Genomic DNA, 27,364 nt, shown 5'->3' with positions numbered 1-27,364 from the left:
CAGAATTGGCCACCAAAGCTGGCTTGGAAAAAGGTTGTTGTTAGCTGCGAGGTCGTGTCCGACCCTTCGCGACCCCATGGACAACGTTCCTCCAGGCCTTCCTGTCCTCTACCATCTTCTGGAGTCCATTTAAGCTCACGCCTCCTGCTTCAGTGACTCCATCCAGCCACCTCATTCTCTGTCATCCCCTTCTTCTCTTGCCCTCAATCTTTCCCAGCATTAGGCTCTTCTCCAGTGAGTCCTTCCTTCTCATTAGGTGGCCAAAGGATTTGAGTTTCCACTTCAGGATCTGGCCTTCTCAAGAGCAGTCAGGGTTGATCTCCTCTAGGACCGACCGGTTTGATTGCCTTGCAGTCCAAGGGACTTGCAGGAGTCTTCTCCAGCACCATAGGTCAAAGGCCTCAATTCTTTGACTCTCAGCCTTTCTTACGGCCCAACTTTCACAGCCATACATTGCAACTGGGAAGACCAGAGCCTTGACTATACGCACTTTTGGAAAAAGAAGGCCTCCTCATTTTGTGGTTCACTGGAAGAAGCTGCCTCCCTTCAGAACTTGAGGGAGCTGGGTACGTCTAGCCCAGGGGTCTTCAAAGTTGACAACGTTAAGACTTGGGGACTTCAACTACCAGAATTTCCCAGCCGGCATAGCTTATTCTCTTGTAATCCCTTTCTCTGCACTCTCTCCACTGTAGGAGGTAAGGAGAAAAAAAACAGGCATGGCTGGCTGAGGAATTCTGGGAGATGAAGTCCACAAGTCTTAACGTTGACAACTTTGAAGGAAACCTCCCCCCCGGTCTAGCCTATCAAAGAGAAGGACTGCGGGCACATGGCAGCTGTCTTCCAATATTTGAGGGGCTGTCACAGAGAAGAGGCGGAGTCCCAGTGGACGATACCTTAAATAGGAGCCAGCTGTGTGCTGCAGCTGCCACAAAAGCCAACACAGTGCGAGGCTGCATTAACAGAGGGATAGAATCACGTGAAGGGTTAGTGCCACTTTATAATGCCATATTTGGAATGCCGTATCCAGTTTTGCTCGTCAGAATAAAAACCAACAACAAAATGTTAAGATGCTGGAAAGAGGGCAGAGAAGAGCAACAAAGATGATCAGGGGGCCTGGAAGCTAAAACATAAAAAGAACGGTTGCAGGAATTGGGTATGTTTGGTTTAATGAAGAGAAGGACGAGGGGTGACAGGATAGTAGTCTTTCAGTATTTGAGGGGCTGCCCCAAAGAAGGGGGGGCACCTCTTCTCCAAAGCGCCTGAAGGCAGGACAAGAAGCAACGGATGGAAAGTAACTAAGGAGAGAAAGCAACCTGGAACTAAGGAGAAATTTCCTGACATTGAGGACAATTAACCAGTGGAACTCCTTGCCTCCAGAAGTTGTGGGTGCTCCAACACTGGAGGTTTTTAACAAGAGACTGGACAGCCATTTGTCTGGGATGGAGAAAGGAGTCTTGCCTTGAGCAAGGGGTTGGACTAGAACAGGGGTCTTCAAACTTGGCCCTTTTATGACTTGTGGACTTCAACTCCCAGAATTCCTCACCCAGCATGCCTGGCTGAGGAATTCTGGGAGTTGAAGTCCACAAGTCATGAAAGGGCCAAGTTTGAAGACCCCTGGACTAGAAGATCTCCAAGTGCCCTTCCAGCTCTATGTTCTATGATTCTGCGATCTTTCATAGACAACAGTTTCTGGAGGTGTGGGCAGGTTATCATAATTAAGTGGAGGACCCAAAAGAATAAGGATCTCCTAGATCAGGGGTCCCCAACCTTGGCAACTTTAAGACCTGTGGACTTCAACTCCCAGAATTCCCCAGCCTGCATAGCTTATTCTCTTGTAATCCCTTTCTCTGCACTCTCTCCACTATAGGAGGTAAGGAAAAGAAAAAAAAACAGGCATGGCTGGCTGGGGAATTCTGGGAGTTGAAGTCCACAGGTCTTAAAGTTGCCAAGGTTGGGGACCCCGGTCCTAGATGTTTAGGTACGAGGTAAGTACCAAAATACTCTAGTGATTCATTTAACATCTTTGGCAGAAAAGATCCTAGAAACTAGGAGATGGTGAGTTCTAGTCCTGAGTTAGACATGAAAGCCGGCTGGGTGACTTTGGGTCAATCACCAGGAGACGGTGAGTTCTAGTCCCGCATTAGTCATGAAAGCCGGCTGGGTGACTTTGGGCCAATCACCAGGAGACGGTGAGTTCTAGTCCCGCCTTAGTCATGAAAGCCGGCTGGGTGACTTTGGGCCAATCACCAGGAGACAGTGAGTTCTAGTCCCGCCTTAGTCATGAAAGCCGGCTGGGTGACTTTGGGCCAATCACCAGGAGACGGTGAGTTCTAGTCCCGCCTTAGTCATGAAAGCCGGCTGGGTGACTTTGGGCCAATCACCAGGAGACGGTGAGTTCTAGTCCCGCCTTAGTCATGAAAGCCGGCTGGGTGACTTTGAGCCAATCACCAGGAGACGGTGAGTTCTAGTCCCGCCTTAGTCATGAAAGCCGGCTGGGTGACTTTGGGCCAATCACCAGGAGACGGTGAGTTCTAGTCCCGCCTTAGTCATGAAAGCCGGCTGGGTGACTTTGGGCCAATCACCAGGAGACGGTGAGTTCTAGTCCCGCCTTAGTCATGAAAGCCGGCTGGGTGACTTTGGGCCAATCACCAGGAGGTGGTGAGTTCTAGTCCCGCCTTAGTCATGAAAGTTGGCTGGGTGACTTTGAGCCAATCACCAGGAGGTAGTGAGTTCTAGTTCCACCTTAGTCATGAAAGCCGGCTGGGTGACTTTGGGCCAATCACCAGGAGGTGGTGAGTTCTAGTCCCGCCTTAGTCATGAAAGCTGGCTGGGTGACTTTGGGCCAATCACCAGGAGGTGGTGAATTCTAGTTCCACCTTAGTCATGAAAGCCGGCTGGGTGACTTTGAGCCAATCACCAGGAGGTGGTGAGTTCTAGTTCCACCTTAGTCATGAAAGCCGGCTGGGTGACTTTGGGCCAATCACCAGGAGGTGGTGAGTTCTAGTCCCGCCTTAGTCATGAAAGCTGGCTGGGTGACTTTGGGCCAATCACCAGGAGGTGGTGAATTCTAGTTCCACCTTAGTCATGAAAGCCGGCTGGGGTACTTTGGACCAATCACCAGGAGGTGGTGAGTTCTAGTCCTGCTTTAGTCATGAAAGATGGCTGGGTGACTTCAGGCCAATCACCAGGAGGTGGTGAGCTCTAGTCCTGCTTTAGTCATGAAAGACGGCTGGGTGACTTTGGGCCAATCCCCAAGAGGTGGCGAGTTCTAGTCCCGCCTTATGCAGGAAAGCCCTTGAAATATTGGAAGACTGCTCTGGTTAAAATCCGTGAAGCTGGTCACCACGTAGTCGCCCATCATCAATTCTTGAGCTACGGCAGCCGAACAAAGTCTCCAAGGTGAACTGAACTCTTCTGCAAACTTCAGAGGAATGTTTTGTTCTTTCAGCCATCGTTCTTTCTCCTCGCCATTCAGGCTGGCTGGGCATTGTCCGGCTTCTCAGAGTGAAACACCCCCCACCCCCCCATTAGCTCCCAAATCAACCCCCGAGGGGGTGGGGGTGGGGAAAAAAGGATTCTTGCTGAGATTGATCTTGCAAAAGGGACAGATTGGCTGGGAGGGTTTGTTCACATGCCCGGGCGCTGGAACGAATGGAAAACAATAGGGGCCGGCAACTTAAGACACCATGGCTACAACGGGACTGGGTAGAGAAATGAAAGGATTGAAATAGCCAAGCGGTCTCTCTCGGCATGCATCTTGAAAAGGCACCTTACTTTGCGTGTTTATCTGCTCATGGGGGGGCAAGGGGGGGGTTGGAAACCCGCATTTCGGTCGCTTCTGCATCAGCCGTTAGCTGTGGGGGCCGCGTTCCGCTTAAGCAGGGCGAAAGATCACGAGCAAGATTAAAGTTCTGGCATTTATAGATGTTTCCTATTCTATTCCTATTGACTGGCTGCGGAGAGGGATGCCAGCCCCGAGATGGATCGAGGCAACTTGGAATTTGCCTACCTTAAGCACCCACCCGGCACACCTGAGTGGCCAAATGCAGGTTTTTCCTCGACCTTGGCCAGTTAAAAGAGGGGGACTAATGCCCCACACCTCAGTCCTCTGGGGTAGCTGGATCGGCATAAGGGCAGCCTTCCCGCGGTGGGTGGAAACCACAAGGCCAGGAATTGTTGCAACTGAGGGGTCCTGGGTGCTCTCCGAGGCGGCTGTTCCCTTGCAGACGTTGCACGACCCCGATAGGTAATGCCATCAGTGCTAGAAGGGAGTGGGCCTGGAAGAGGAGGACTGTGGGGTCCTTGGCGCTCACTGAGCGTGGCTCTTTTCTTGCTGATGTTTCATTACCCAACTAGCACTTGAAGGGGAGGAGGAGGAGGAGGAGGAGGAGGAGGAGGAGATGGAGATGATCTCCAGATACTCTTTAACCTTGGTGTTTTTTTGCAGTCATTTCATTACCCAACTAGGTATCAACATCAGTGCTAAAAAGAATGAGGTTTGCAAGGAGGAGGAGGAGGAGGAGGAGGAGGAGGAGGAGGAGGAGGAGGAGGAGGAGGAGGAGGAGATGATGATGATCTCTGGGTACTCTTTAACCTTGGTGTTTTCTTGCAGACATTTCCTTAGCCAACTAGGTAACAAGAGAAGGAAGACAGCTTTGGGAAGACACGGAAGGAGCAGAAGATTGTGGGGTCCTTGCTGCTCTCTGAGCTTGCTTCTCTTCTTGCAGACGTTTCGATGCCCAGTTAGGCACCCTCAGCAGCGCACGGGAGTGTGGGGTTTTCTCCTTTTTAATAGACAGCAGCTTGCCCTGCAGCCTTTACCCAGCAGACAAACATCCGAGCCGGAAAAAAAATACCCTAATCGAGGAACTATTAAGGAGGAAACCACACTTCCACCAGCTCTGGCAGGACAAACTACTAGGGCATATATAAACAGGGAGTAAAACCCACACTCACTAATACTGATGATGTTGCCTAGTTGGGTAATGAAATGTCTGCCAGAAAACAACCCAGCTCGGAGAGCACCAAGGACCCCACAGCCTCCTCCTCCTCCTCCCTGCAAATCCCACTCCCTTCTAAGGATGTTACCTAGTTTGGGTAATGAAACATCTGCCAGAGAACCCAGCTCGGAGAGCGCCAAGGACCCCACGGTTGTCAATCACCACCACCACCTCCTCCTCCTCCTCCTCCTCCTCCTCCTCCTCCTCCTCCTCCTCCTCCTCCAGCACTGATAATGTTGCCTAGTTGGGTAATGAAACATCTGCCAGAGAACAACCCAGCTCGGAGAGCACCAAGGACCCCACGGTTGTCAATCACCACCACCACCACCTCCTCCTCCTCCTCCTCCTCCTCCTCCTCCTCCTCCCAGCTCTGATAATGTTGCCTAGTTGGGTAATGAAACGTCTGCCAGAGAACAACCCAGCTCGGAGAGCGCCAAGGACCCCACGGTTCAACCCTGAGCTACAAATATTCTCTTTTGATGGAAGACATGGTGGCTGGAGACCACGATGATAATACAAGCAGGAGCTCACCAGAACTCCAAGAGGCAGTTACTGAGAGACTATCCTGGCCAAAGAACAACCATCGGATAACCAGCCGTTGGAAGGGACTGAGCATCTGAAGTCATATATTTACCATGGCAGCTTTGGGTCCTTGCGGCAGCAAACTGCCAGTAAAAATATTTACTTCCAAGCAAGTGCCTCAGCCAAGCCTCTGAATGGCTCAAGGCCTTTTAGTGACTTGGATTACATAGAGAGGTGAGTGGTTGCGTGTCCCCATCAACAGCTACAGCACCGCAAAGCAGAGGGATCCAAAGGTGCCCTTCAAACCACCGTCAGAATCTTAACGAGGGCCGCGACTCGTCCAGACAAATACATACCCACTTAAGAAGTGAAAGCCTCTTAATGACATCTTATTCCTTTCCCCGATATTCTCGAAGCGTGGAAAGAAAAAAAAAAGGCCTTGCAAATTAAGCTGGCAAGAATAAGCTGGCAGGAGTAGCCAACACCCCAGAAGACAAGCCGAGGATCCAAAAGGATCGTGACAGACTTGAACGAGGGGCCCTATCCAAGCACATGGAATTGAATGTGGAGAAAAGCAAAGTTTGACACTTAGGCACGAAAAATCAAGGATACAAACAGGCCCAAACCTGGCTCAAAAACAGTGACTGTGAGAGGGACCTTGGAGTCCTGGTAGAAAAATCACTTAACTATGAGCCAGCCGTGTGCAGCAGCCGCCAAAAAAGCGAATGCAATCCTTCATTATATAAACAGAGGCGCAGAATCAAAATCGCGCGACGTATGAGCACCGCTTTATAAAGCCTTAGTGAGGCCACACCTGGAATACGGCATCGAGTTTTGGTTCCCACGTTACAAGAAAAGAGGTTGAGACTCTGGAAAAAGTGCAGGGAAGAGAAACTAAGAATGATCAAAGGCCCGGAGACTAAAACATATGAAGAAGGGTTGCAGGAATTGCATATGTCTAGTTTAATGAAAAGAAGGAATGGGTGGTTTTTTTTTTTGGTAGGGGGACATGATAGCAGTCTTCCAGTATTTGAGGGGCTCCCACAAAGAGGAGGGAGTCAACGTATTTTTCCAAAGCACCAGAAGGCAAGACAAGGAAGAACGGATGGAAAAACCAATCGAGGAGAGAAGCAACCTGGAATTAAGGAGAAACTTCCTAACGGTGAGGACAATTAACCAGTGGAACACCTTGCCACCGGAAATCGTGAGCGCTCCATCACCGGAGGTTTTTCAGAAGAGACTCGGCAGTCACTTGTCTGAGACGGTATAGGTTCTCTTGCTTGAGGGGGGGAGCAGGAGGGGTGGACTAGAAGACCTTCAAGGTCCCTTCCAGCTCTATTCTACTCTAAAACCCCAGGAACCGCTTCCTTGCAAGATGAAAAATGGAAAACAGAGAGTTCCCAGACAGAGAAATTGGATCGGTGGCCTCCACCAAGACGCTTACCCACCTCGGTCGCAGCAACAACAACAAAAAAAACATCCATAAAGATTAATTACCCCAGTTAGCTCTGGTTGCCAATCTGACGGATGGCTCTCTTTTCAAGCGGCCTCCGTTTTCACACGGCCAGCAGGCTTTGCAGGGATTTCATCCGTCAAATCCCAGGACAACACCCCCCCCCCAAAAAAAAAACACAACCACCCCGGACTAACCCAAGGTTGGAATGAAGACGGTCGGTACACAAAAAGGAAGAAATTGGAAGTTTGGCATTCGGGTGTTTTTCCCACCCAACCTCTCCGACGTTTGAGGCTGCTGGAGACGGTTTTCCAGCTAACGCAGTGCCTCAAACAGCAGGCTTTTTCCTTCTGCATAAATCAGATTTCTCCATTATCCCAGATAAAGTTAGTAGTAGCCATCCATCCTTGATTTGACAAGGAATTTCGGTTGCTAAGCGAGGCAGTGATTTTCGCCCTGTTTTACGGCCTTCCTTGCCACAATTGTTTTTTTTTTAAAAAAAACCGCTTACCGGCTGAGCTCCGGATGGCCCCCCGACCTTCGCTCCTTCCGACGTTATCTAAAAACTTATTTATTTGAACAAGCCAGCCTGGTCTGATGGGTTTTGGGGTTTGGGGTTTGAACATGGATTTTAACCAATGTACTACATCGGGCATAATTATTTAATGTTTTTAACTTTTGTATTTCGTATTTTGATATTTATTGCCCTGTACACCGCCCTGAGTCCTTCGGGAGAAGGGCGGTATAAAAATCTAATAAATATAAATATTTATTTATTTTATTTATTTAATTAAATTTTATTTATTAAATTAAATATAAATATAATATAATTGTTTAAAAGTTAGTAACCTGATTCTTAAGAGAAGCTGGCTTCCCCTTTGACTTGGATTGTCAGAAGGTCACAGAAGGGGGTCCCATGAGCCCGGGACACTGCGACCGTCATAAGCAGGAGGCAGGTTGCCAGGCGTCCGTTGAAAAACGGCCCTTAAGTCCCTTTTTTTTCAGGGCTGTTGTCACTTTGAATGGCCACTAAACAAACCGCCGTAAGCCGGGGACTGTGCCTGTATTCGACAGAGGTATTTGCAACGTCTCCCTTTCCTTCTGAGAGTCAAATGCCAAGGAAACCAGTTCCATAAAAAATAAAATAAAGGAATATAGAAAGAAAGATGGGAAGGAATGAGATCTCCCTAGTAACATTTTAGTAAAGTCTGAGTGAAAATCGGAAGGCATCTAGGCCAGAGTGACAGAACAAACAGTCACAAAAGTCCTCGATTTACAATCGTTCCTTTAGTGACTGTTCAAAGTTACAACAGCGCTGGAAAAAAAAGGGACTTAGGACCGTTTTTCACACTTACGACCAGGGGGCAGCATCCACCAGAGTCACAGAATCCAAATTCAAACGCTTGGCAACTGGTTCATATTTATGACGGTCGCCGTGTCCTGGGGGTCAGGTGACACCCCCCCCCCACTTTTTGCAGCCTTCTGATAAGCAAAGTCCATGGGGAAGCCAGATTCGCTTAACGACCGTCTGACTCACTTAAGAACGGCAGTGACTCACTTACCAACTGTGGCAAGTGAGGTCGTGAAATGGGGCCACGCTCTCTTAACGTCTGTCTTGCTTAGCAATGGAAATTTTGGGCTCAACTGGGGTCGTAAGTTGAGGACTACCCGCCGGATAGGTTGCCTGATATCTGAGTAATATCGAGGATAAATTCACCGGCGGGCTGAACTCCGCTCTCAATCCGTCCTTTTGCTACTTGGCATTCCAGGTAGACTCTTAACTAGGATTCTGGCGTTACGGATCACCATTTTTCCCCATCCCAAAGACCCCTTCCAGTACTTCTCTGTGCCCTCTTCTGAAACCAGCACTCACACGATCAAGAAAATTGGATGCCTTTTCGAATATTCTGTGATACCATTTTGGGATTTTAAACTTAAATGGGAAGTGGCTTTGATTGAGCAAGGGATGGAAACCGATCAAGGAGAGAAGCAACCTAGAACTAAGGAGAAACTTCCTGACAGTGAGAACAGTTAACCAGTGGAACAACCTGCCTCCAGAGGTGGTGAATGCTCCAACACTGGAGGTTTTTAAGAAGAGACTGGACAGCCATTTGTCTGAAATGGTGTAGGGTTTCCTGCCTGAGCAGGGGGTTGGACTAGATGACCTCCAAGGTCCCTTCCAACTCTGCTATTCTGTTATTTTATGATAATGGATATTGTGGGTGCTCCAACACTGGAGGTTTTTAAGAAAAGACAGGACAGCCATTTGTCTGAAATGACATAGGTTCTCCTGCTTGAGCAGGGGTTTCGACTAGAAGACCTCTAAGATCCCTTCCAACTGTTATTCTGCTATTCTGAGCTTTGGTAGTAAATAGACTGGAACCTCTTAATGCCATGTTTAGGTCCCCTTAGACTAATTCAGTGTTTCTCAATCTTGGCCACTTTAAGACGGGTGGACTTCAACTCCCAGAATTCCATAGCATGGCATAGCTGGCTAGGGGATTCTGGGAGTTGAAGTCCACCTGCCTTAAAGTGACCAAGGTTGAGAAACACATAGTCCAACAGTGAACACCACCCGTGGTGTCTTCAAAAGTATGTAGCCCAGTGGTGGGTTTCAAATACCTGAACAACCGGTACTCTGCGTGGATGCAGGCCTGGGCCTCCGAGGCCCAGAACGGACTTCCGGAAGTGGCATCCATGTACTTCCGGCGAGCCGGTCTAGGCCTAGGAGGCCTCTTCCAGGCCTCTGAGGCCTAGAACGGACTTCCAGAAGTGGCATCCATGCACTTCTGGCGAGCCGTTCTAGGCCTGAGAGGCCTCCTCCAGGCCTCCCAGGCCTAGAACGGACTTCCGGAAGTGGCATCCATGCATTTCCGGTGAGCCGTTCTACACCTGGGAGGCCTAGAACGGACTTCCGGGAGCAGTGTGCATTCAGCCGGTTCTCTGAAGCCAACAAAATTTAACTACCGGTTCTGCTGAACTGGTGCGAACTGGCTGAATCTCGCCACGGATGTAGCCCATATTCATTTTCTCCAGGCGTGTATTTTCCAGAATTCCGTAAATGTGAATTTTCTTAAGTGAACCTTAATTAAGCAACAATCCTTGTACAGCTAACCTGGTCCAAGCGGAGAGCCCCGTCCGCAAAGCGCTGTTGACGCAGCTGCTTGGCGATCTGATGGAGGCTGAGGACGGCTTGGTGGACCTCAGCCACGGCGTGGCAGGGGGCGACGGGGGGCAGCTCCTCCGCCCCAAACACCCGATCCGGATCCTCAATCATGCTCTGGGCGTGGTCGTAGCTGAGCTTCACGCAGGATTGAATCACGGTCCTCCCAAACCATTCGTCGAGGATCTGGAACATCAAGTTGAGAAAGAGCATCAAGGAGAAACGCCCCACCATTGTTAAGTGAATCACTGCGGTTGTTAAGTCAGTACAGGTAGTCCTCGACTTACAACCGTTCATTTGCTGACCTTTCAAAGTTACAATGGCACTGAGAAAACAGAGTTACGACCGCTTTTCACACTTAACGCCCGTCGCAGCATCCCCACGGTCACGGGATCAACATCCAGCCGCTGGGCAGCTGACTCATATTTATGACGATTGCAGTCTCCCAGGGTCGCGTGACCCCCTTTGGCGACCTTCCGACAAGCAAAGTCAAGGGGGGAAGCCAGGTTCCACTTAACGACCGGGTTAGCAGCTTAACAACGGCAGTGGGTCACTTAAGGACTGTGACAAGAAAAGCTGTAAAAGGGGGCAAAAACTCCCTTAACAAATGTTTCACTTAACGACATCAATTTGGGGCTCTGTTGTCATCGTAAGTCGAGGACTACCTGTAGTTCTTTCCGTTGCCAACTTGAAAGCAAGGGGTCCCTACTCATCAGAGATACGCCATAAAACGGATTTTGGATTGCACTTTGCACAATTCATTTGAATAGTCTGAATAGAACAGAACAGAACAGAATATGGAATAGAATAGAATAGAGAATAGAATAGAATTACAGAATAGAATAGTAATTAGAACAAAACAGAATAGATTAGAAATACAGAATAGAACAGAATAAAATATAGAATAGAATAGTAATTAGAATAGAATAGAATAGAATAGAATAGAATAGAATTAGAATAGAATATAATAGAAAATATGAAATAGAATAGAATAGAATAGAATAGAATTAGAATAGAATATAATAGAAAATATGAAATAATAGAATAGAATAGAATAGAATAGAATAGAATAGAATAGAATAGAATAGAATAGAATAGAATAGAATAGAATAGAATAGAATAGAATAGAAAATATGGAATAGAATAGAATAGAATGGAATGGAATAGAATAGAATACAATAGAATTAGAATAGAATAGAATAGAAAATATGGAATAGAATAGAATAAAACAGAATAAAACAATAGAATAGAATAGAATAGAATAGAATAGAATAGAATAGAATAGAATAGAATAGAATAGAATAGAATAGAATAGAATAGAATAGAATAGAATAGAATAGAAATATGGAATAGAATAGAATAGAATAGTAATTAGAATAGAATAGAATAGAATCTGGAAGGGACCTTGGAGGTCTTCTAGTCCAGCCCCCTGCTCAAGCAGGAGAACTTATACCGCCTCGGACAAGTGACTGTCTAGCCTCTTCTTAAAAACCTCCAGTGATGGCGCACCCACGGTCTTATATTGCTGGAGGAGCGCTAAATCTGTGCAGCCGCCCAGGAAGGCCGACCTGTGTCCTCCTGGCACGATGGCGCCTGAAACGCCCCCCCCCTCTCCTCTTCATCTGTCTCATTCCTGGTTGTCGGGAAGAGGGCTGTTCACCCAAGGCTCCCATCAATCTTGCCCAGATGACTGCAACCCAGCAGATAACGGTCCTCAGGCTATTAGGAGCATTAAGGCTGCTGCAACTCAGATAAAACAAATTCTACCAGCGTTAAGGAATGTGTTACAGTCGCAAGCGCAGTCCTGGTCATAAATGTGCATATTTTTTTTTATTTTTGGAGAAACAGCTGTTTTCCAGCACCGAGGACAAAGCGGAAAACGTCATCCAAAGCATTGTGCAAAGCGTTTCCACCTCAACCTGACCTCAGAGGACTGAGTTCGAGTTAGGTAAGCTGGAGGAGCAGCCAGGATGGAGAGAGGGATGGAAAACACCCCCAAGGATGTTGACTAGATCAGGGCTTTTCAACCTTTTCACCCATCGTACCACTTTTATGGCGACATCCGAGTACCAAGAGTCGCCTAGCAAGGTGTCAGAAACTTGATGACCAAAAAACAAAAAAGGAACAAAGTGATGAAGTACAGGTAGTCCTCAACTTACAACAGTTCACTTAGTGACTGTTCGAAGTTACAACGGCACTGAAAAAAGTGCCCCCCAAGCCACAGCCAAGCGAGACACCTGCCTGCCCGCCCGGCGGCGCTCTTCCTCCTGTCCGAGGTTTTCATTGTTGTGAGCATTTCTGTTGAGGATTGGCAATGGTGGTGGGGTGGGGGGGTGTTTGGTTTTTATTTCCTCCCCCACTCTACTGGGTGGTTGCAGCAGGTTTTGGTCCCTTCACATGACCCTGGGACACTGTGACCGTCATAAATATGAATCAGTTGCCAAGCATCTGGATGTAAATCACAAGACCCTGGAGATGCTGCAACATTCCAGCTGATCGGCGCTTCTTCTGGGCTCAGCGGAAGCGCCAGGATCAGTGCCGAGCTCCAGCTGGATCCTGGCACTGATCCTGGCGCTTCTGCTGAGCCCCGACAGCCCTGCAGCTCCAGCCGTCTCTCGCTCAGGCTTGGGCGGTGCTGCCACCGGTTCAGCTCATTCCCCTCCCCTGCTACCACTTTTCTAAGATGGTCGCGTACCACCTGCCAGGTGCCAAAGTACCACAGGTGGTACCCGTGCCACTGGTTGAAAAGCCCTGGACTAGAGGGATATGATTCAGAGGGACTTAAACCCTGCTTCTTCTGTGCCGTGAAGACACCCCTCTGCTACTTGTGAACCTTACGAAATTGGAGATCGTCTCCCATCGAAGATTCATGGCTGAGAAGGGTGATAGGCAAAGACCAGAGACCAGAGCAAATAAAAACACTCAGTGAATATCCAGTTAAAAATTCTAGAATAAAAGAATAAATAGCGGATGAATTCCACATTAAAATCACAAATGGGCATTGAGTCGGTCAGTTACCCAGGGCCTAACTAAACTATAATATCAATCCTTAAAACCGTGGGGGCAGGTTAGTCTTTGAATACTAAAGTGCAAAATAATAATAATAATAATAATAATAGTAATGCAAAAGGGTACGATGCTACATTAGTTTTGAAAAATTGCTAGGGTGGATTGATCCGACCTTTCCGACGCGTCCCCAGTGCTGTTGCGCAGAATCTAGCCACCTGCGCAGTTAGCACAGTCTGTTCGTCCTTAAGCAGCAGCCACTGGACACTCATGTATGGTCCGTGTGGCTGCCCCTCCATGAGGAGACTGCAGCGCAATGGCTTTCTATGTTTGAGCACCAGGTGACAATGAGATCAGTCATCTTACTTCAAGTCTTTTAAAATATTTTATTTATATTTCATGTTTCTAAACTGCCCATTTCCCTCAAAGTTACTAAGTTTACAAACCTCATTTTCTAATGACTTTTGGAAATTGACTATTAACCATCTTAAAATCATTAGAAACCGTCAGAATTACAAGTCTGAAAAGAATATGAGCTCAAGAACTTTGAAATAAACAACTAGGCAAGATTTTGAGCTAAGAGTTATAAATGGATTAATGATCCAGATAAATTTGGAATATTTTTACTATATGATTTTGGAATTGTTTGTTTCTTGTGGGAAACAAACTTATTCTGGCTATCCTGGCTATTGTAAATCATAACAGAATATAAGTAATGATTTTGTAAACTAGAACTGGAAGGGACAAAAGTTTCTAAGCAGAAGGGGAAAAATCTTTTGTTGATGTCAGTTAATACTGGAATTTTTAAAAAATGACACAAAACATTAAAACAACCAAAATATTACACAAGATCTTTGAAGAATGGAGCAAGAATATCTGAGGGAACACCTGCTGCCGCATCAAGCTCCCTTCGTCCAGTGCGCTCCCACAGGGAGGGTCTTCTCAGGGTGCCACCGGTAAGAGATTGCCGGCGGGTAACACCCAGGGATAGGGCCTTCTCAGTGGGGGCGCCTACCCTCTGGAACCAGCTGCCCGTGGAGCTTAGGACCGCCCCCGACCTCCGATCATTCCGCCGGGACCTGAAGACCTGGCTCTTCGAGCTCTCTGGCCCAGGCTGAGAATTTTAATTTTAGTTTTAATCTTAATTTTAACTGGGGTTTTACTTATGCAGGGACGAATATAATTTTTTTAATCTGTTTTTAACTTTTGTATCTCTGTTTTTTAATCACCCTGTAAACCGCCCTGAGTCCTTCGGGAAAGGGCGGTATATAAATGTAATATAAATAAATAAATAAATAAATAAATAAATAAATAAATAAATAAATAAATAAATAAATAAGCAGTGTCAGAATGTCCAGGATACCTATCAATTATTGGGAGGATATGTTTCCCCCCCCCCCAATATCAAAGCATCAAAGGAGCATGTGTCCAACGCTCGGCACTTCTTTGGAGAAGAAACGGGCTGGTTTGGATGAGATGGGTCTGTACAGGTCTACTGGACTTCCCAACAGTGAAGAACTAGCACATCTTTGAGCCAAGGGTCTCTTCTGAGATAGCTACTTTATTTCTCTAGAAAATTATTCTTCTGGAAAGAGTGCAGAGAAGAGCAACAGAGAGGATCAGGGGACTGGAGGGTCAAACATATCAGGAACGGTTGCTGGAATTGGGTATGTCTAGTCCAGGGGTAGGCAACCTCGGCTCTTTTATGACTCATGGACTTCAACTCTCAGAATTCCTGAGCCATGCTGGCTCAGGAATTCTGGGAGTTGAAGTCCATGAGTCATAAAAGAGCCGAGGTTGCCTACCCCTGGTCTAGTCTAATGAAGAGAAGGACGAAGGGGGACATGATAGCAGTCTTCCAATACAGGGCTTTTCAACCTTTTCACCCATCGTACCACTTTTAGGATACGGCAACATCCCAGTACCACCAGTCGCCTAGCGTGGTGTCAAAAACTTGAGGACAAAAAAAAACAAACAGGAAAAAAGTGATGAAGTACAGGTAGTCCTCGACTTACAACAGTTCGCTTAGCGACTGTTCGAAGTCACAATGGCACTGAAAAGATGAATCAGTTGCCAAGCATCTGAACGTAAATCACAAGACCCTGGAGTTGCTGCAACATTCCAGCTGATCGGCGCTTCTTCTGGGCTCAGCAGAAGCGCCGGGATCAGCGCCGAGCTCCAGCTGGAGCCTGGCGCTGATCCAGGTGCTTCCGCTGAGCCCTGACAGCCCCGAAGAAGCACTGATCCTGGCGCTTCCGCTGAGCCCCGACAGCCCTGCAGCTCCAGCCGTCTCTCGCTCAGGCTTGTGCGGTGCTGCCACCGGTTCAGCTCCTTCCCCTCCCCCGCTACCACTTCTCTAGGATGGTCGCGTACCACCTGCCAGGTGCCAGTGTAGCACAGGTGGTACCCATACCACTGGTTGAAAAGCCCTGTTCCAATATCTCAGGGGCTGCCCCAAAGAAGAGGGAGTCAAGCTCTTCTCCAAAGCTCCCGAAGGCAGGACAAGAAGCGACGGAGGGAAGCTAGTCGAGGAGAGAAGCAACCTGGAATTAAGGAGAAAGCTGAATTTCTCCTTGATCAGTTTCCATCCGTTATTCCTTGTATGGCCTTCAGATGCTTTGGAACACAAGTTGACCCCCTCCCTCTCTGTGGCAGCCCCTCAGATATTTGAAGACTGCTATCATGTCTTCTCTAGGCGAGCCATGCCCAGTTCCTGCAAGCGTCCTTCATATGTTTTAGCCTCCAGTCCCCTGACCGTCTTCGTTGCTCTTCTCTTCAAGGCCAAAAGGCAAACCGGCAGCAAACATTTCAGGAAGATCTAAAAATTTGTTTAAAAAAAACAGCTTTTCACGGAAGGGCGCAGAGACCATCGCCGCGGACTGCGGACTGTGGAAAATGCTTGTGTCTTACCTTGCCTTGTGGAGTCAGCTTCCAAATGACGGAGAAGGTGAGTCTGTCCGTCATGGGATTAAGGCTGCAGAGTTCTTCACACAGCAGTTGGGGAAGCATCGGGATCACCTGGGAAGCGAAGCAGCACATGGTCGTCTGAACGTGAGCGCCTGGGTCTAAGAACAGGAGTCGTCTCCCAAGCCAGAAGCTAAACTAGGTTAAATGACAAGAAGTGATGTCCACCGTGGCTGTTTGCTTGGCACGTGTAAGGGAAGGCGTAGCAGAAACGGCGGGCGGCGTGAAGCGAGGAATCGGCCTAGAATCTCTGCGCAGCTGGAAATAGACTATGTTCTAACTCCCCGTGAATTCTGTTGACCCTCAGCTAACTCCAACCCCAACTCCGACTAAGTTGGTTAGTTGAGATTAGTCCTGCGTGTAGGCCCGAGTAGCAATGCACAGGTTTAACTGACCTGCGTACGCTGAACTGATCTTTCATGCTCTGGTTCAGTGGTAGGGAAAGAGAATAACAGAGTCGGAAGGGACCTTGGAGATAATAATAATAATAATAATAATAATAATAATAATAATAATAATAATAATAATAATAATAATAATAATAATAATAATAATAATAATAAGTTGGAAGGGACTTTGGAGGTCATCTAGTCCAACCCCCTGCTCAGGCAGAAAACCCTATACCATTTCAGACAAGTGGCTGGCCAGTCTCTTCTTAAAAACCTCCAGTGTTGGAGCATTCACAGCTTCTGGAGGCAGGTTGCTCCACTGGTTAATTCTTCTAACTGTCAGGAAGTTTCTCCTTAGTTCTAGGTTGCTTCTCTCCTTGACTAGTTTCCATCCATTGCTTCTTGTCCTGCTTTCAGGTGCTTTGGAGAATAGCTTGACTCCCTCTTCTTTGGGGCAGCCCCTGAGATATTGGAACGCTGCTATCATGTCACCCCTCACCCTTCTCTTCGTTAAACTACATATACCCAATTCCAGCATCCGTTCCCTATATGTTTTAGCCTCCAGTCCCCCGATCATCTTTGTTGCTCTTCTCTGTACTCTTTCTAGAGTCTCAACATCTTTTTTACATCGTGGTGACCAAAACTGGATGCAGTATTCCAGGTGTGGCCTTACCAAGGCCTTGAAAAGTGGTATTAGTACTTCATGCGACCTTGATTCTATCCCTCTGTTAATGCAGCCTAGCACTGTCTTGGCTTTTTGGGCAGCTGCAGCACACGGCTGGCTCACATTGAAGTGACTGTCCACCTGGACTCCGAGATCTCTCTCACAGTTGCTACTATTGAGCAAGGTACTAGTCCAACCCGCTGCTCAAGCAGGAGACCCCCTACCATTTCAAACAAATGGTTGTCCTTAAAAGCCTCCAGCCACGGAGCGCTCACAACTCCCGGAGGCAAGTCATTCCCCCTGATTAATTGTTCTCACTGCCAGCAAATTTCTCCTTTCTTTTTTTCCACAGCGCCACTGTAACTTCAAACAGTCGCTAAGCAAACACTTGTAAGTCAAGAGTAAGACCTGTGTAGGGTCTCCTGCTTGAGCAGGGGGCTGGACTAGAAGACCTCCAAGGTCCCTTCCAACTCTTGTTATTCTGAGATCATTCCAAATAATAATAATTTTTTTTATTTTATTTTATTTTAATTCCATTTATATCCCGCCCTTCTCCGAAGACTCAGGGCGGCTTACAAGCTTAGTAATAATAATAAATAATAATAATAATAATAATAATAATAATAATAATAATAATAATAATAATAATAATAATAATAATAATAATAATAAAGTTGGAAGGGACCTTGGAGGTCATCTAGTCCAACCCCCTGCTCAGGCAGGAAACCCTATACCATTTCAGGCAAATGGCTGTCCAGTCTCTTCTTAAAAACCTCCAGTGTTGGAGCATTCTGGAGGCAGGTTGTTCCGCTGGTTAATTGTTCTAACTGTTGTTAGAACAATTTAGAAATTGATTTAGAAATTGTTCTAAATCTCAAAGTCCAGAATTGCTATTTCTGACGGGTTACGTTGCCTTGCTTAAAAACAAACAAACAACACCAGAAGGGTAACAGTTCGTTAAAACAGGGAAACGAATAATCAATAGCGCCGTTATTGCTTTGCTGGCACCCTCTGCCTGCTATTGCATCAGCTGTCCCTGCCACCTTCCGATAATGCCACCTCCAGCTGATTGGGCTTGCCCAAAAAAAGCCTAAAGCAAATAAGTCAATTCAGGGGGTGGGGGGGGAAGGGAAGTTGGGGGGGCGGGGGGAAAGAAAGAAAGAAAAAGATCCATCATCCCGTGCCTTAAGTTTTGGAAAAAAAGCACTCGCAGTTCATCTTCACCCCTTCACCCCGAGCCTTCATGGGAAAGCTCTTTAAAAATATTTAATCACGTTTGTGGCTTGGCACCCGATTTCCCGCCCCCCCCCCTCCGGCTCATAAATCCACTCTAATTGCCCGGCAGCGGTTGGGAAGAGGGAGAGAAGAGAGAGGAGAGCTTTGGCGTGGTCGGAGTGGCTTTCCGTCGGGATCAGAAGGGCCGAATGACCTGGGAAGGTCAGCAGTCACCGGAATGTGATAAGCTTGTTCCTCTGGATACAGAAGCCGCCAGCTGTGTTGTTGCAGTGGCAAAGGAGCACGTTCACAATGGAAGCTCGGGCATAATGGACAGACTTCCTACGTGAGGCTGGCCATGGTTTGGCTCAACAATGGCAGGCTGTCCCTTAGGAGAGGGTGGGGGTGGGGGTTAAAAAGGTCCTTGGAGTTCAGGATCAGATAAGCACAGGGAGGCAGGCTGCACAAGCCTCCGTAGCCGGCGGGCATGCTGGCTGGGGAATTCTGGGAGCTGAAGTCCACACATCTTCGAGTCGCTAAGATTGAGACTCCTTGGACTTACAATAAATCAAGGGTAGGCAACCTTGGCTCTTTTATGACTCGCGGACTTCAACTCCCAGAATTCCTGAGCCAGCATGGGGGAACTATGGCCCCCTCATGACTCGTGGACTTCAACTCCCAGAATTCCTGAGCCAGCATGGGGGAACTATGGCCCCCTCATGACTTGCGGACTTCAACTCCCAGAATTCCTCAGCCAGCATGGGGGAACTATGGCCCCCTCATGACTCGCGGACTTCAACTCCTAGAATTCCTCAGCCAGCATGGGGGAACTATGGCCCCCTCATGACTTGCGGACTTCAACTCCCAGAATTCCTGAGCCAGCATGGGGGAACTATGGCCCCTTCATGACTTGCGGACTTCAACTCCCAGAATTCCTGAGCCAGCATGGGGGAACTATGGCCCCTTCATGACTTGCGGACTTCAACTCCCAGAATTCCTGAGCCAGCATGGGGGAACTATGGCCCCCTCATGACTTGCGGACTTCAACTCTCAGAATTCCTGAGCCAGCATGGGGGAACTATGGCCCCCTCATGACTTGCGGACTTCAACTCCCAGAATTCCTGAGCCAGCATGGGGGAACTATGGCCCCTTCATGACTCGTGTACTTCAACTCCCAGAATTCCTCAGCCAGCCATGCTGAGGGGAAAGGGACAGGTTTCCAAGCTGAGTCATGCTGGCACAGGAATTCTGGGAGTTGAAGTCCACGAGTCATAAAAGAGCCAAGGTTGCCTACCCCTGGACTAAATCAAAGCAGGAGCCTGGCAGACCCCGAGGCAGCCAAAGGACAGCGGATTCCACCCAGCAACGCATGGAAACTAACCAAGGAGAGAAGCAACCCAGAACTAAGGAGAAATCTTCTGACAGTGAGAACAATGAGCCAGGGGAACTCCTTGCCTCTAGAAGTTGCGGGTCCGCCACAAAGAAGACGTGTTTGTGTGTGTGTGTGTGTGTGTGTGTGCGTGTGTGCGTGCGTGTGTGTGTGTGTGTGTGTGTGAACTTATTGTCCAAAGCACCTGAAGGCGAGGCGAGAAACAATGGGTGGAAACGGATCCGAGGCGAGAAGCAACCTGGGATTAAGGAGAAACTTCCTGATGGCAAGGACAATCGACCAGTGGAACAGCTCGCCACCAGAAATCGTGGGCGGTCCATCACTGGAGGTGTTGAAGAAGAGGCCGGACGGCCACTTGTCTGAGATGGTACTACAGGATCTCCTGCTTGAGCAGGGGGTTGGACTAGAGGACCTCCAACGGACAGGGGCCCTTCCAGGAGAAGACCCACCAGGAGTGGGAATCACAACGGGGACTCCGGAAAGAAATCTGTGAGCCTGTGGAACGGACTGCTTGCACGGAACGTAAAAACCGACATTTCCCCGGAGCCCCACCAACGATCCCAGTCCCATTGCTCAGCTGGCCGCCTGTCCATTCCTGCTCAGTTTGGGACTCATTCAGACGTCCGAGGAAGCTGGCTTAGCACTCTGTTGGCAACCAGGGATTTGAACCCGCGAGTTGCGGAGGGCCGAGGAGCTGGAGGCCTCAAGGGTGGCCTTCCCCACTGCAGGAGCCTGATTCTTTGTCGGCCAAGTCTTTCTGCTCTTCGGGCATTTCCTTTCTTTTTCCTATTTCTTTTGGTATCAGCCCTTCCACGAATGAATCGGGACTTCGATCCCTGCTCTGTTATTCCGCCTGACCTTGTCAAAACATCGACAGCCTGACAATCCGCTGGTGTCAGAAGCGAGAGCATCCCGAAGGCCCTTTGGACTCAACCCCAAGACTCGCTTCCAGGGCAATCTTTGATCTCCATTGGTGGTGGTGGGGGGGGGAAGACAACCCCCGCAAAATATTGCCTGGAGATTTATGGCTGACCTTCCCCACGCCAACATTTCGCACCTAAAACAACAGGCCGGGATGTGCCAGGAAAAGTGGAGAAAATTGTATAGGTTTTGCCTGCTTTGTAGAATCCGATATGTTCGGGTTTTATTTTTTTTTTCAAGATTTGCGCCCGCTCTCTCTCTCTCTCTCAAAACAAACCTTTAACCATTTTTTTTAACACGACTGCCCAGGGCAGTCAATTCAAGGGAATTAATTTATGCAAAGCTATTCAGCTTCTCTTCTGCCCCCCACCCCCTTCCCACCGTTTTCATAAAAGCCCCCTGGAATTGCACCCAATTGTGGTCACCACGATACTCAAAAAGACTTTTGACTTTAAAAAAAAACAACAACAGAAGATCTGACTTAACCAGAGGGGGCATTATATGATTAAGTATCTGTCTGACTATGGTTAAAAGAATAGAAAACTCTTAGATATAAATAGGCTTTTATAACAAGAAAGGTATAATTTATAATGGGAACAGCACCTTTTTTTGATCTGGGAAATATGAAAACACCGGGATGGCTTGTATAGATGACATTCTTAGCTACACAAATGTAACTTAATCTGGAGAAAACCCGTTAACTGACAAAAGATATTGGGAATATTGATGGGAAACGAAATTTAAATAAGAGCTTGAAAAACAGGATATTGATTTAACAAGGAGGCCTTAATTTCAAATACAACTGAAATATAAACTGGTTAGAAAAGAGGTTATGAACTGATATTGTTGTTGCTTGTATAACGCTAGAATATGTACATTCAATTTGGCGTGTATTAATAGTAGCAAGAAGTGTATTTGCGTAGTGTTGGGAAAATGAAAACAATATATATATATATATATATATATATATATATATATATATATATATATATATATATATATATATATATATATATATATATATAAAAGGTAAAGGTTCCCCCGCACATGTGTGCTAGTCGTTTCCGACTCTAGGGGCCGGTGCTCATCTCTGTTTCATAGCCGAAGAGCCAGCGCTTGTCCGAGGACGTCTCCGTGGTCATGTGGCCGGCATGACTAGACGCCAAAGGCGCACGGAACGCTGTTACCTTCCCACCGTAGTGGTCCCTATTTTTCTACTTGCATTTTTACATGCTTTCGAACTGCTAGGTGGGCAGAAGCTGGGACGAGTAACAGGCGCTCACTCTGCTACGCGGCACTCGGGATATATATATATGTCAAACATTTGACATATATATATATGTCAAATGTTAACTATTTAGATTACCTTGCTAGGCCCCAAACATGGGGCAAATCTTTATTTCCTGTTTTCAGCCTTATCTCAAAGGCCATCGAACAGGCTGTAGTCAAACCGGACAGTTCATATATTTGTGTAAATTACTAACAAAGAATTAAGGGAGACTAAAATGCATTTCTGACTCTTTAGTCTTCATCAGTCAGTCATACCCTTCTGGTTCGAATCTCAGAAGGGTATGACTGACTGATGAAGACTAAAGAGTCAGAAATGCATCTTAGTCTCCCTTAATTCTTTGTTAGTAATTTACACACACACACACACACACACACACACATACACATATATATATAAAGATGTTAGAGACTCTGGAAAGAGTGCAGAGAAGAGCAACAAAGAGGATTAGGGGGGTCGGAGGCTAAAATATACAAAGACAATTGCTGGAATTGGGTAGGCCTAGGCCAGGAGTAGGCAACCTCGGCTCTTTTATGACTCATGGACTTCAACTCCCAGAATTCCTGAGCCAGCATGGCTCAGCTTGGAAACCTCTCCCTTTTCCCTCAGCATGGCTGGCTGAGGAATTCTGGGAGTTGAAGTCCACGAGTCATGAAGGGGCCATAGTTCCCCCAGGCTGGCTCAGGAATTCTGGGAGTTGAAGTCCACAAGTCATGAGGGGGCCATAGTTCCCCCACTCTGGCTCAGGAATTCTGGGAATTGAAGTCCATGATCCAGTATCTCAGGGGCTGCCCCAAAGAATAGGCAGTCAAGCTATTCTCCAAAGCACCTGAAGGCAGGACAAGAAGCAACGGATGGAAACTGACCGAGGAGAGAAACAACCTGGAATTAAGGAAAATTTTCCTAACAGTGCGAACAATTAATCAGGGGAACGACTTGCCTTCAGGAATTGTGGGTGCTCCGACACAAGAGGTTTTAAGATTGGACATTTGTCTGAAATGGTATAGTCAGTGTCTCCTGCTTAAGCAAGGGGTTGGAGTAGAAGACCTCTAAAGGTCCCTTCCAATTCTGTTATTCGGTTAAGCCAGCAGGACTTTAATGCTACCTTAACATGGCTGCCATCCCTTCTTTCTTCCCTCACAGACACACTGGGGAGAGAGAAGAAACATTTACTTAGAGGAACTCATACTTTAACAATATTTTAGGGCTACTTTAGCTTTATAATTTATTCCCTTTTGCACTGGGGAATGAAAACGCCTCTTATTTACAATTTTCCCAAAGAACCACAGGCTAGGATTTTGCTTAAGAGTCTCAAGCTAGCCGAGGATTAGAGGATTTGAATTGAAAAGAAAAAAAACATTTCAAGAAGATACTGCTGCTGAATTATGGGCTGCAGAATTAATCGTAATCCATGCTTTAATTCTACCAGAGGATACCGTACATTTGCTCTGCAGGTGGTCCTCGACTTACAACAGCTCATTTAGCGACGGTTCAAAGTTACAGCGCTACCGGGGGAAAAAGCGACTTGTGACCGTTTTTCACATTTAACGACCGTTGCGGCCTCCCCGTGGTCACGAGATCAAAATTCAGAGGCTTCGCAACTGACTCGTATTTATGATGGTCACGGTGTCCCTGGGTCACGTGATCCCCTTTCGCGACCTTCTGACCAGCAAAGTCAATGGGGAGATCCAGATGCACTTAACAACCGTTTTACAAACTTCACAAGGGCAGCGATTCGCTTAATGACTGTGGCAAGAAAGGTCGTATAGTGGGGCAAAACTCACTGAACCACTATCTCGCTTAGCAACAAAAAATTTGGGCTCAATTCTGGCAGTATATGTGAATGCAATGTTGCATTCATATCAGTCTGATTTAATATCAGGGAGAAACCAATGCAGGGCAGCTCACCAACTGATGAAGTTTATTACACTGGCTGTCATGTTAATCACGGTCGCTAAAGGAATAATCGCAAGTTGAAGACTACCTATACTAATGCCAAGCAGATTCCTGTAGAACGATTATTTTTCACACTTGGCCCCTTTAAGATGTGTGGACTTCAGCTCCCAGAATTCCCCAGCCTGCATACCTTACTCTCTTGTAATCCCTTTCTCTGCACTCTCTCCAATATAGGAGGTAAGAGGAAAGAAACAAAACAGGCATGGCTGGCTGGCTGGGGAATTCTGGGAGTCGAAGTTCACACATCTTAAAGCGGCCACGTTTGAAAAACCCTGTTGTAAAACCAGACCGCATGACCCACCGAACCAGCCTAACGATGGTCTGTTTGCCAATGTTGCATTCCTATCAGTCTGATTTAATATCAGGGAGAAACCAATGCAGGACAGCTCACCAACGTATGAAGCTTATTAAGCTGGCTGCCGTGTTAAATCATCTTTCAGTCCCAAGGTTTTCGGGCGACGCTAACTAGCATCTGTGCTTAGTTTGGCTTCGTGAAATTATCGCGGCGCTCAGTCGTTACATGGTTAAGGGTGGAAGGCAGGGCAGCCCACTCCACCTCCCCAAAATAAGCAGTCGATGGGAGCTATGGAATATTGGAAGCACTGCTCCGAAAAAAAAAGATCTGTCAATCAACAGGAAACGACAGCCAATAATATTGGAACTTGCAGCCTGGCAAGGGAAGGTAAATGGGAGGGAATGGTGAGATTGGAGAAAGTCAAGAAACCGCCAAGGGTTGGTAAGAGCCAGGCAGGATGCTGGAATACTATAGGGGGGTGGGGTGGGAGGTGGGATTTGGAGGGAGGGGAGCGAAACAGCCTTTAACGATGGCATCAGATTTTAAGTTTGGCCTTCCCAAGGAGAAAAGGCAGGGGAAATAAGGAGAGCGACAGGATACTCATGATATGGGATGGAGGGTTTGTTGTCACTGTGTGTTGGGGGGAGAGAGCACGGGGGTGGGTGGTGGCTCAGCTAATCTCAATGTACACATGTTGTACTTTGACAATAAAGGTTTATTTATTTATTATTTATTTATTTACAAGCAGCTTAAATTTAGGAGTAAAGGAAATGTATGAAAAGGTCACCAGAGACGAGTCCTCCTCCACCAGTAAGACACAGATAGAAGAGTGGTAGAAAGGACCTTGGAGGTCCTCTAGTCCAGCCCCCCGCTCAAGCAGAACCTATACCATCTCAGACAAGTGACTGTCCAGTCTCTTCTTAAAAACCTCCAGGGATGGAGCATTCACAGCTTCTGGTGGCAAGCTGTTCCACTGGTTAATTGTCCTCCCTGTCGAGAAGTTTCTCCTTAATTCCAGGTTGCTTCTCTCTTTGGTCAGTTTCCAGCCATTGTTCCTCGTCCTGCCCTCTGGTGCTTTGGAGAATAAATTGACCCCCCTTTTTCTTTGGGGCAGCCCCTCAGATACTGGAACACTGCTATCATGTTTCTTCTGTTCTTTAAACTGGCTAAACCCAAGTCCCGCAGCCGTTCTTTGTATGTTTTGGTCTCCAGGACTTGGATCGTCTTCGTTGCTCTTCTCTGAACTTTTTCCAAGGTCTCAACGTTTTTTGGGGTTTTTTTGTGATAATGGTGACCAAAACTGGCTGCAGTATTCCAGGTGTGGCCTCACTAGGGTTTCACAAAGCGGTACTAGTACTTGTCTGAGATGGTATATAGGGTCTTCTGCCTGAGCAGGGGGCTGGACTAGAAGACCTCCAAGGTCCCTTTCAGATTCTATTCTGTTCTGTTCTGTTCTGTTCTGTTCTATTCTATTCTTATTTCTATTCTATTCTATTCTATTCTATTCTATTCTATTCTATTCTATTCTATTCTATTCTATTCTATTCCTATTCTATTCTAATTTCTATTCTGTTCTGTTCTATTCTATTCTATTCTTATTTCTATTCTGTTCTATTCTATTCTATTCTATTCTATTCTATTCTATTCTATTCTATTCCTATTCTATTCTAATTTCTATTCTATTCTATTCTAATTTCTATTTCCCTATTCTATTCTATTCTATTCTATTCTATTCTATTCTATTCTATTCTATTCTTATTTCTATTCTGTTCTGTTCTATTCTATTCTATTCTATTCTATTCTATTCTATTCTATTCTTATTTCTATTCTATTCTATTCTATTCTATTCTATTCTATTCTATTAATTTATTTCTATTTATTTATTTCTATTTATTTATTCTATTCTGTTCTGTTCTGTTCTATCCCCATCCCCATCCCCATCCCCATCCCCATCCCTATCCTATTCTAAATGAACTGTTGTAAGCCGAGGACTACTTATAATAAAAGCTTTTACAGGGAAGGATGTAGGCCCCCACTGTATTTTTCATCCTGAGCTTTCTTCTCTTTAGAGGTATTTCCTCGACTTACAACAGTTCACTTAGTGACCAAAGTTCCCATGGCACTGAAAAAAGTAACTTATGACCATTTTTCACAGGGTTAGGACCACTGCAGCATCCCCCCCCATGGTCACGTGATCAAAATTCAAATGCTGGGAAACCGATTCATATTTATGACGGTCGCAGTGTCTCAGGGTTGTCACGTGATCCCCCTTTTGCAACCTTCCGACAAGCAAAGTCAAGCCACTTCACCACTGGCTTACCAACTTATCAACTGCAGCGATTCACTTAACGGCTGAGGGTAAGAAAAGTCACAGAACGGGGCAAAACTCACTTAACAAATTTCTCACTTAACAACCGAAGCTTTCGGCTCAGTAGGTAGTCCTCGACTTACAACCGCAACAGAGTCCAAAATTGTTGTTAAAGTGAGTTTTGCCCCATTCGATGGCCTTTCTCGACACGGTTGTTAAGTGAATCGCTGGCAGTCGTTAAGTCAGTCACCTGGTTGGTAAGTGAATCGGGGTTCCCTCATCGACTTGGCTTGTCAGGAGGTCACAAAAGGGGATCGCGCGACCCCCGGGGGACACTGCGACCGTCATAAATACGAACCAGATCCCAAGTGTTTGACTTTTTGATCACATGACCACGGAGGATGCCGCGACGGCTGTGTGAAAAAGGGTCCTAAGTTATTTTTTTCCAGTTATTTTTTTTAACAACTGCAGTGATTCACTTAACGACCGTGGCAAGAAAGGTTGTATAATGGAGTAAAACTCACTTAACCGCTGTCTCGCTTAGCAACAAAAAAATTTGGGCTCAATTACTGCTAAGCTTGTAAGCCGCCCTGAGTCTTCGGAGAAGGGCGGGATATAAATGGAATTAAAATAAAAAATAAATAAAATAAATAAATAAATTCTGGCCGTACGTCGAGAACTACCTGTATATCTTTGCCAATGTTGCATTCATATCAGTCTGATTTAATATCAGGGAGAAACCAATGCAGGGCAGCTCACCAACCTATGCAGTTTATTACACGGTCACGGAATAGTCGTAAGCTGAAGACTACCTATACTAATGCCAAGCA

General features: G+C 46.7%; 1 protein-coding gene across 1 annotated transcript in view; it reads right to left on the bottom strand.

Moving 5' to 3' along the window:
• The window catches only part of DIS3L2 (DIS3 like 3'-5' exoribonuclease 2), a 214,049-nt gene that overhangs the window by 62,192 nt on the left and 124,493 nt on the right, over positions 1 to 27,364 (bottom strand). Inside the window, exons 12-13 of the mRNA XM_081329970.1 lie at positions 16,055 to 16,162; positions 10,091 to 10,324 (exon numbers count right to left, since the gene is read on the bottom strand). Of these exons, the coding sequence (XP_081186096.1) occupies positions 10,091 to 10,324; positions 16,055 to 16,162 (342 nt within the window). The remainder of the gene's footprint in view (positions 1 to 10,090; positions 10,325 to 16,054; positions 16,163 to 27,364) is intronic.

Source organism: Vipera berus, assembly GCF_964194415.1.
Source record: "Vipera berus genome assembly, chromosome: 5".
Lineage (NCBI taxonomy): Eukaryota > Metazoa > Chordata > Lepidosauria > Squamata > Viperidae > Vipera > Vipera berus.
The sequence above is the reverse complement of the archived record's forward strand: the minus strand, read 5'-3'. Positions and strand labels throughout refer to the sequence as shown.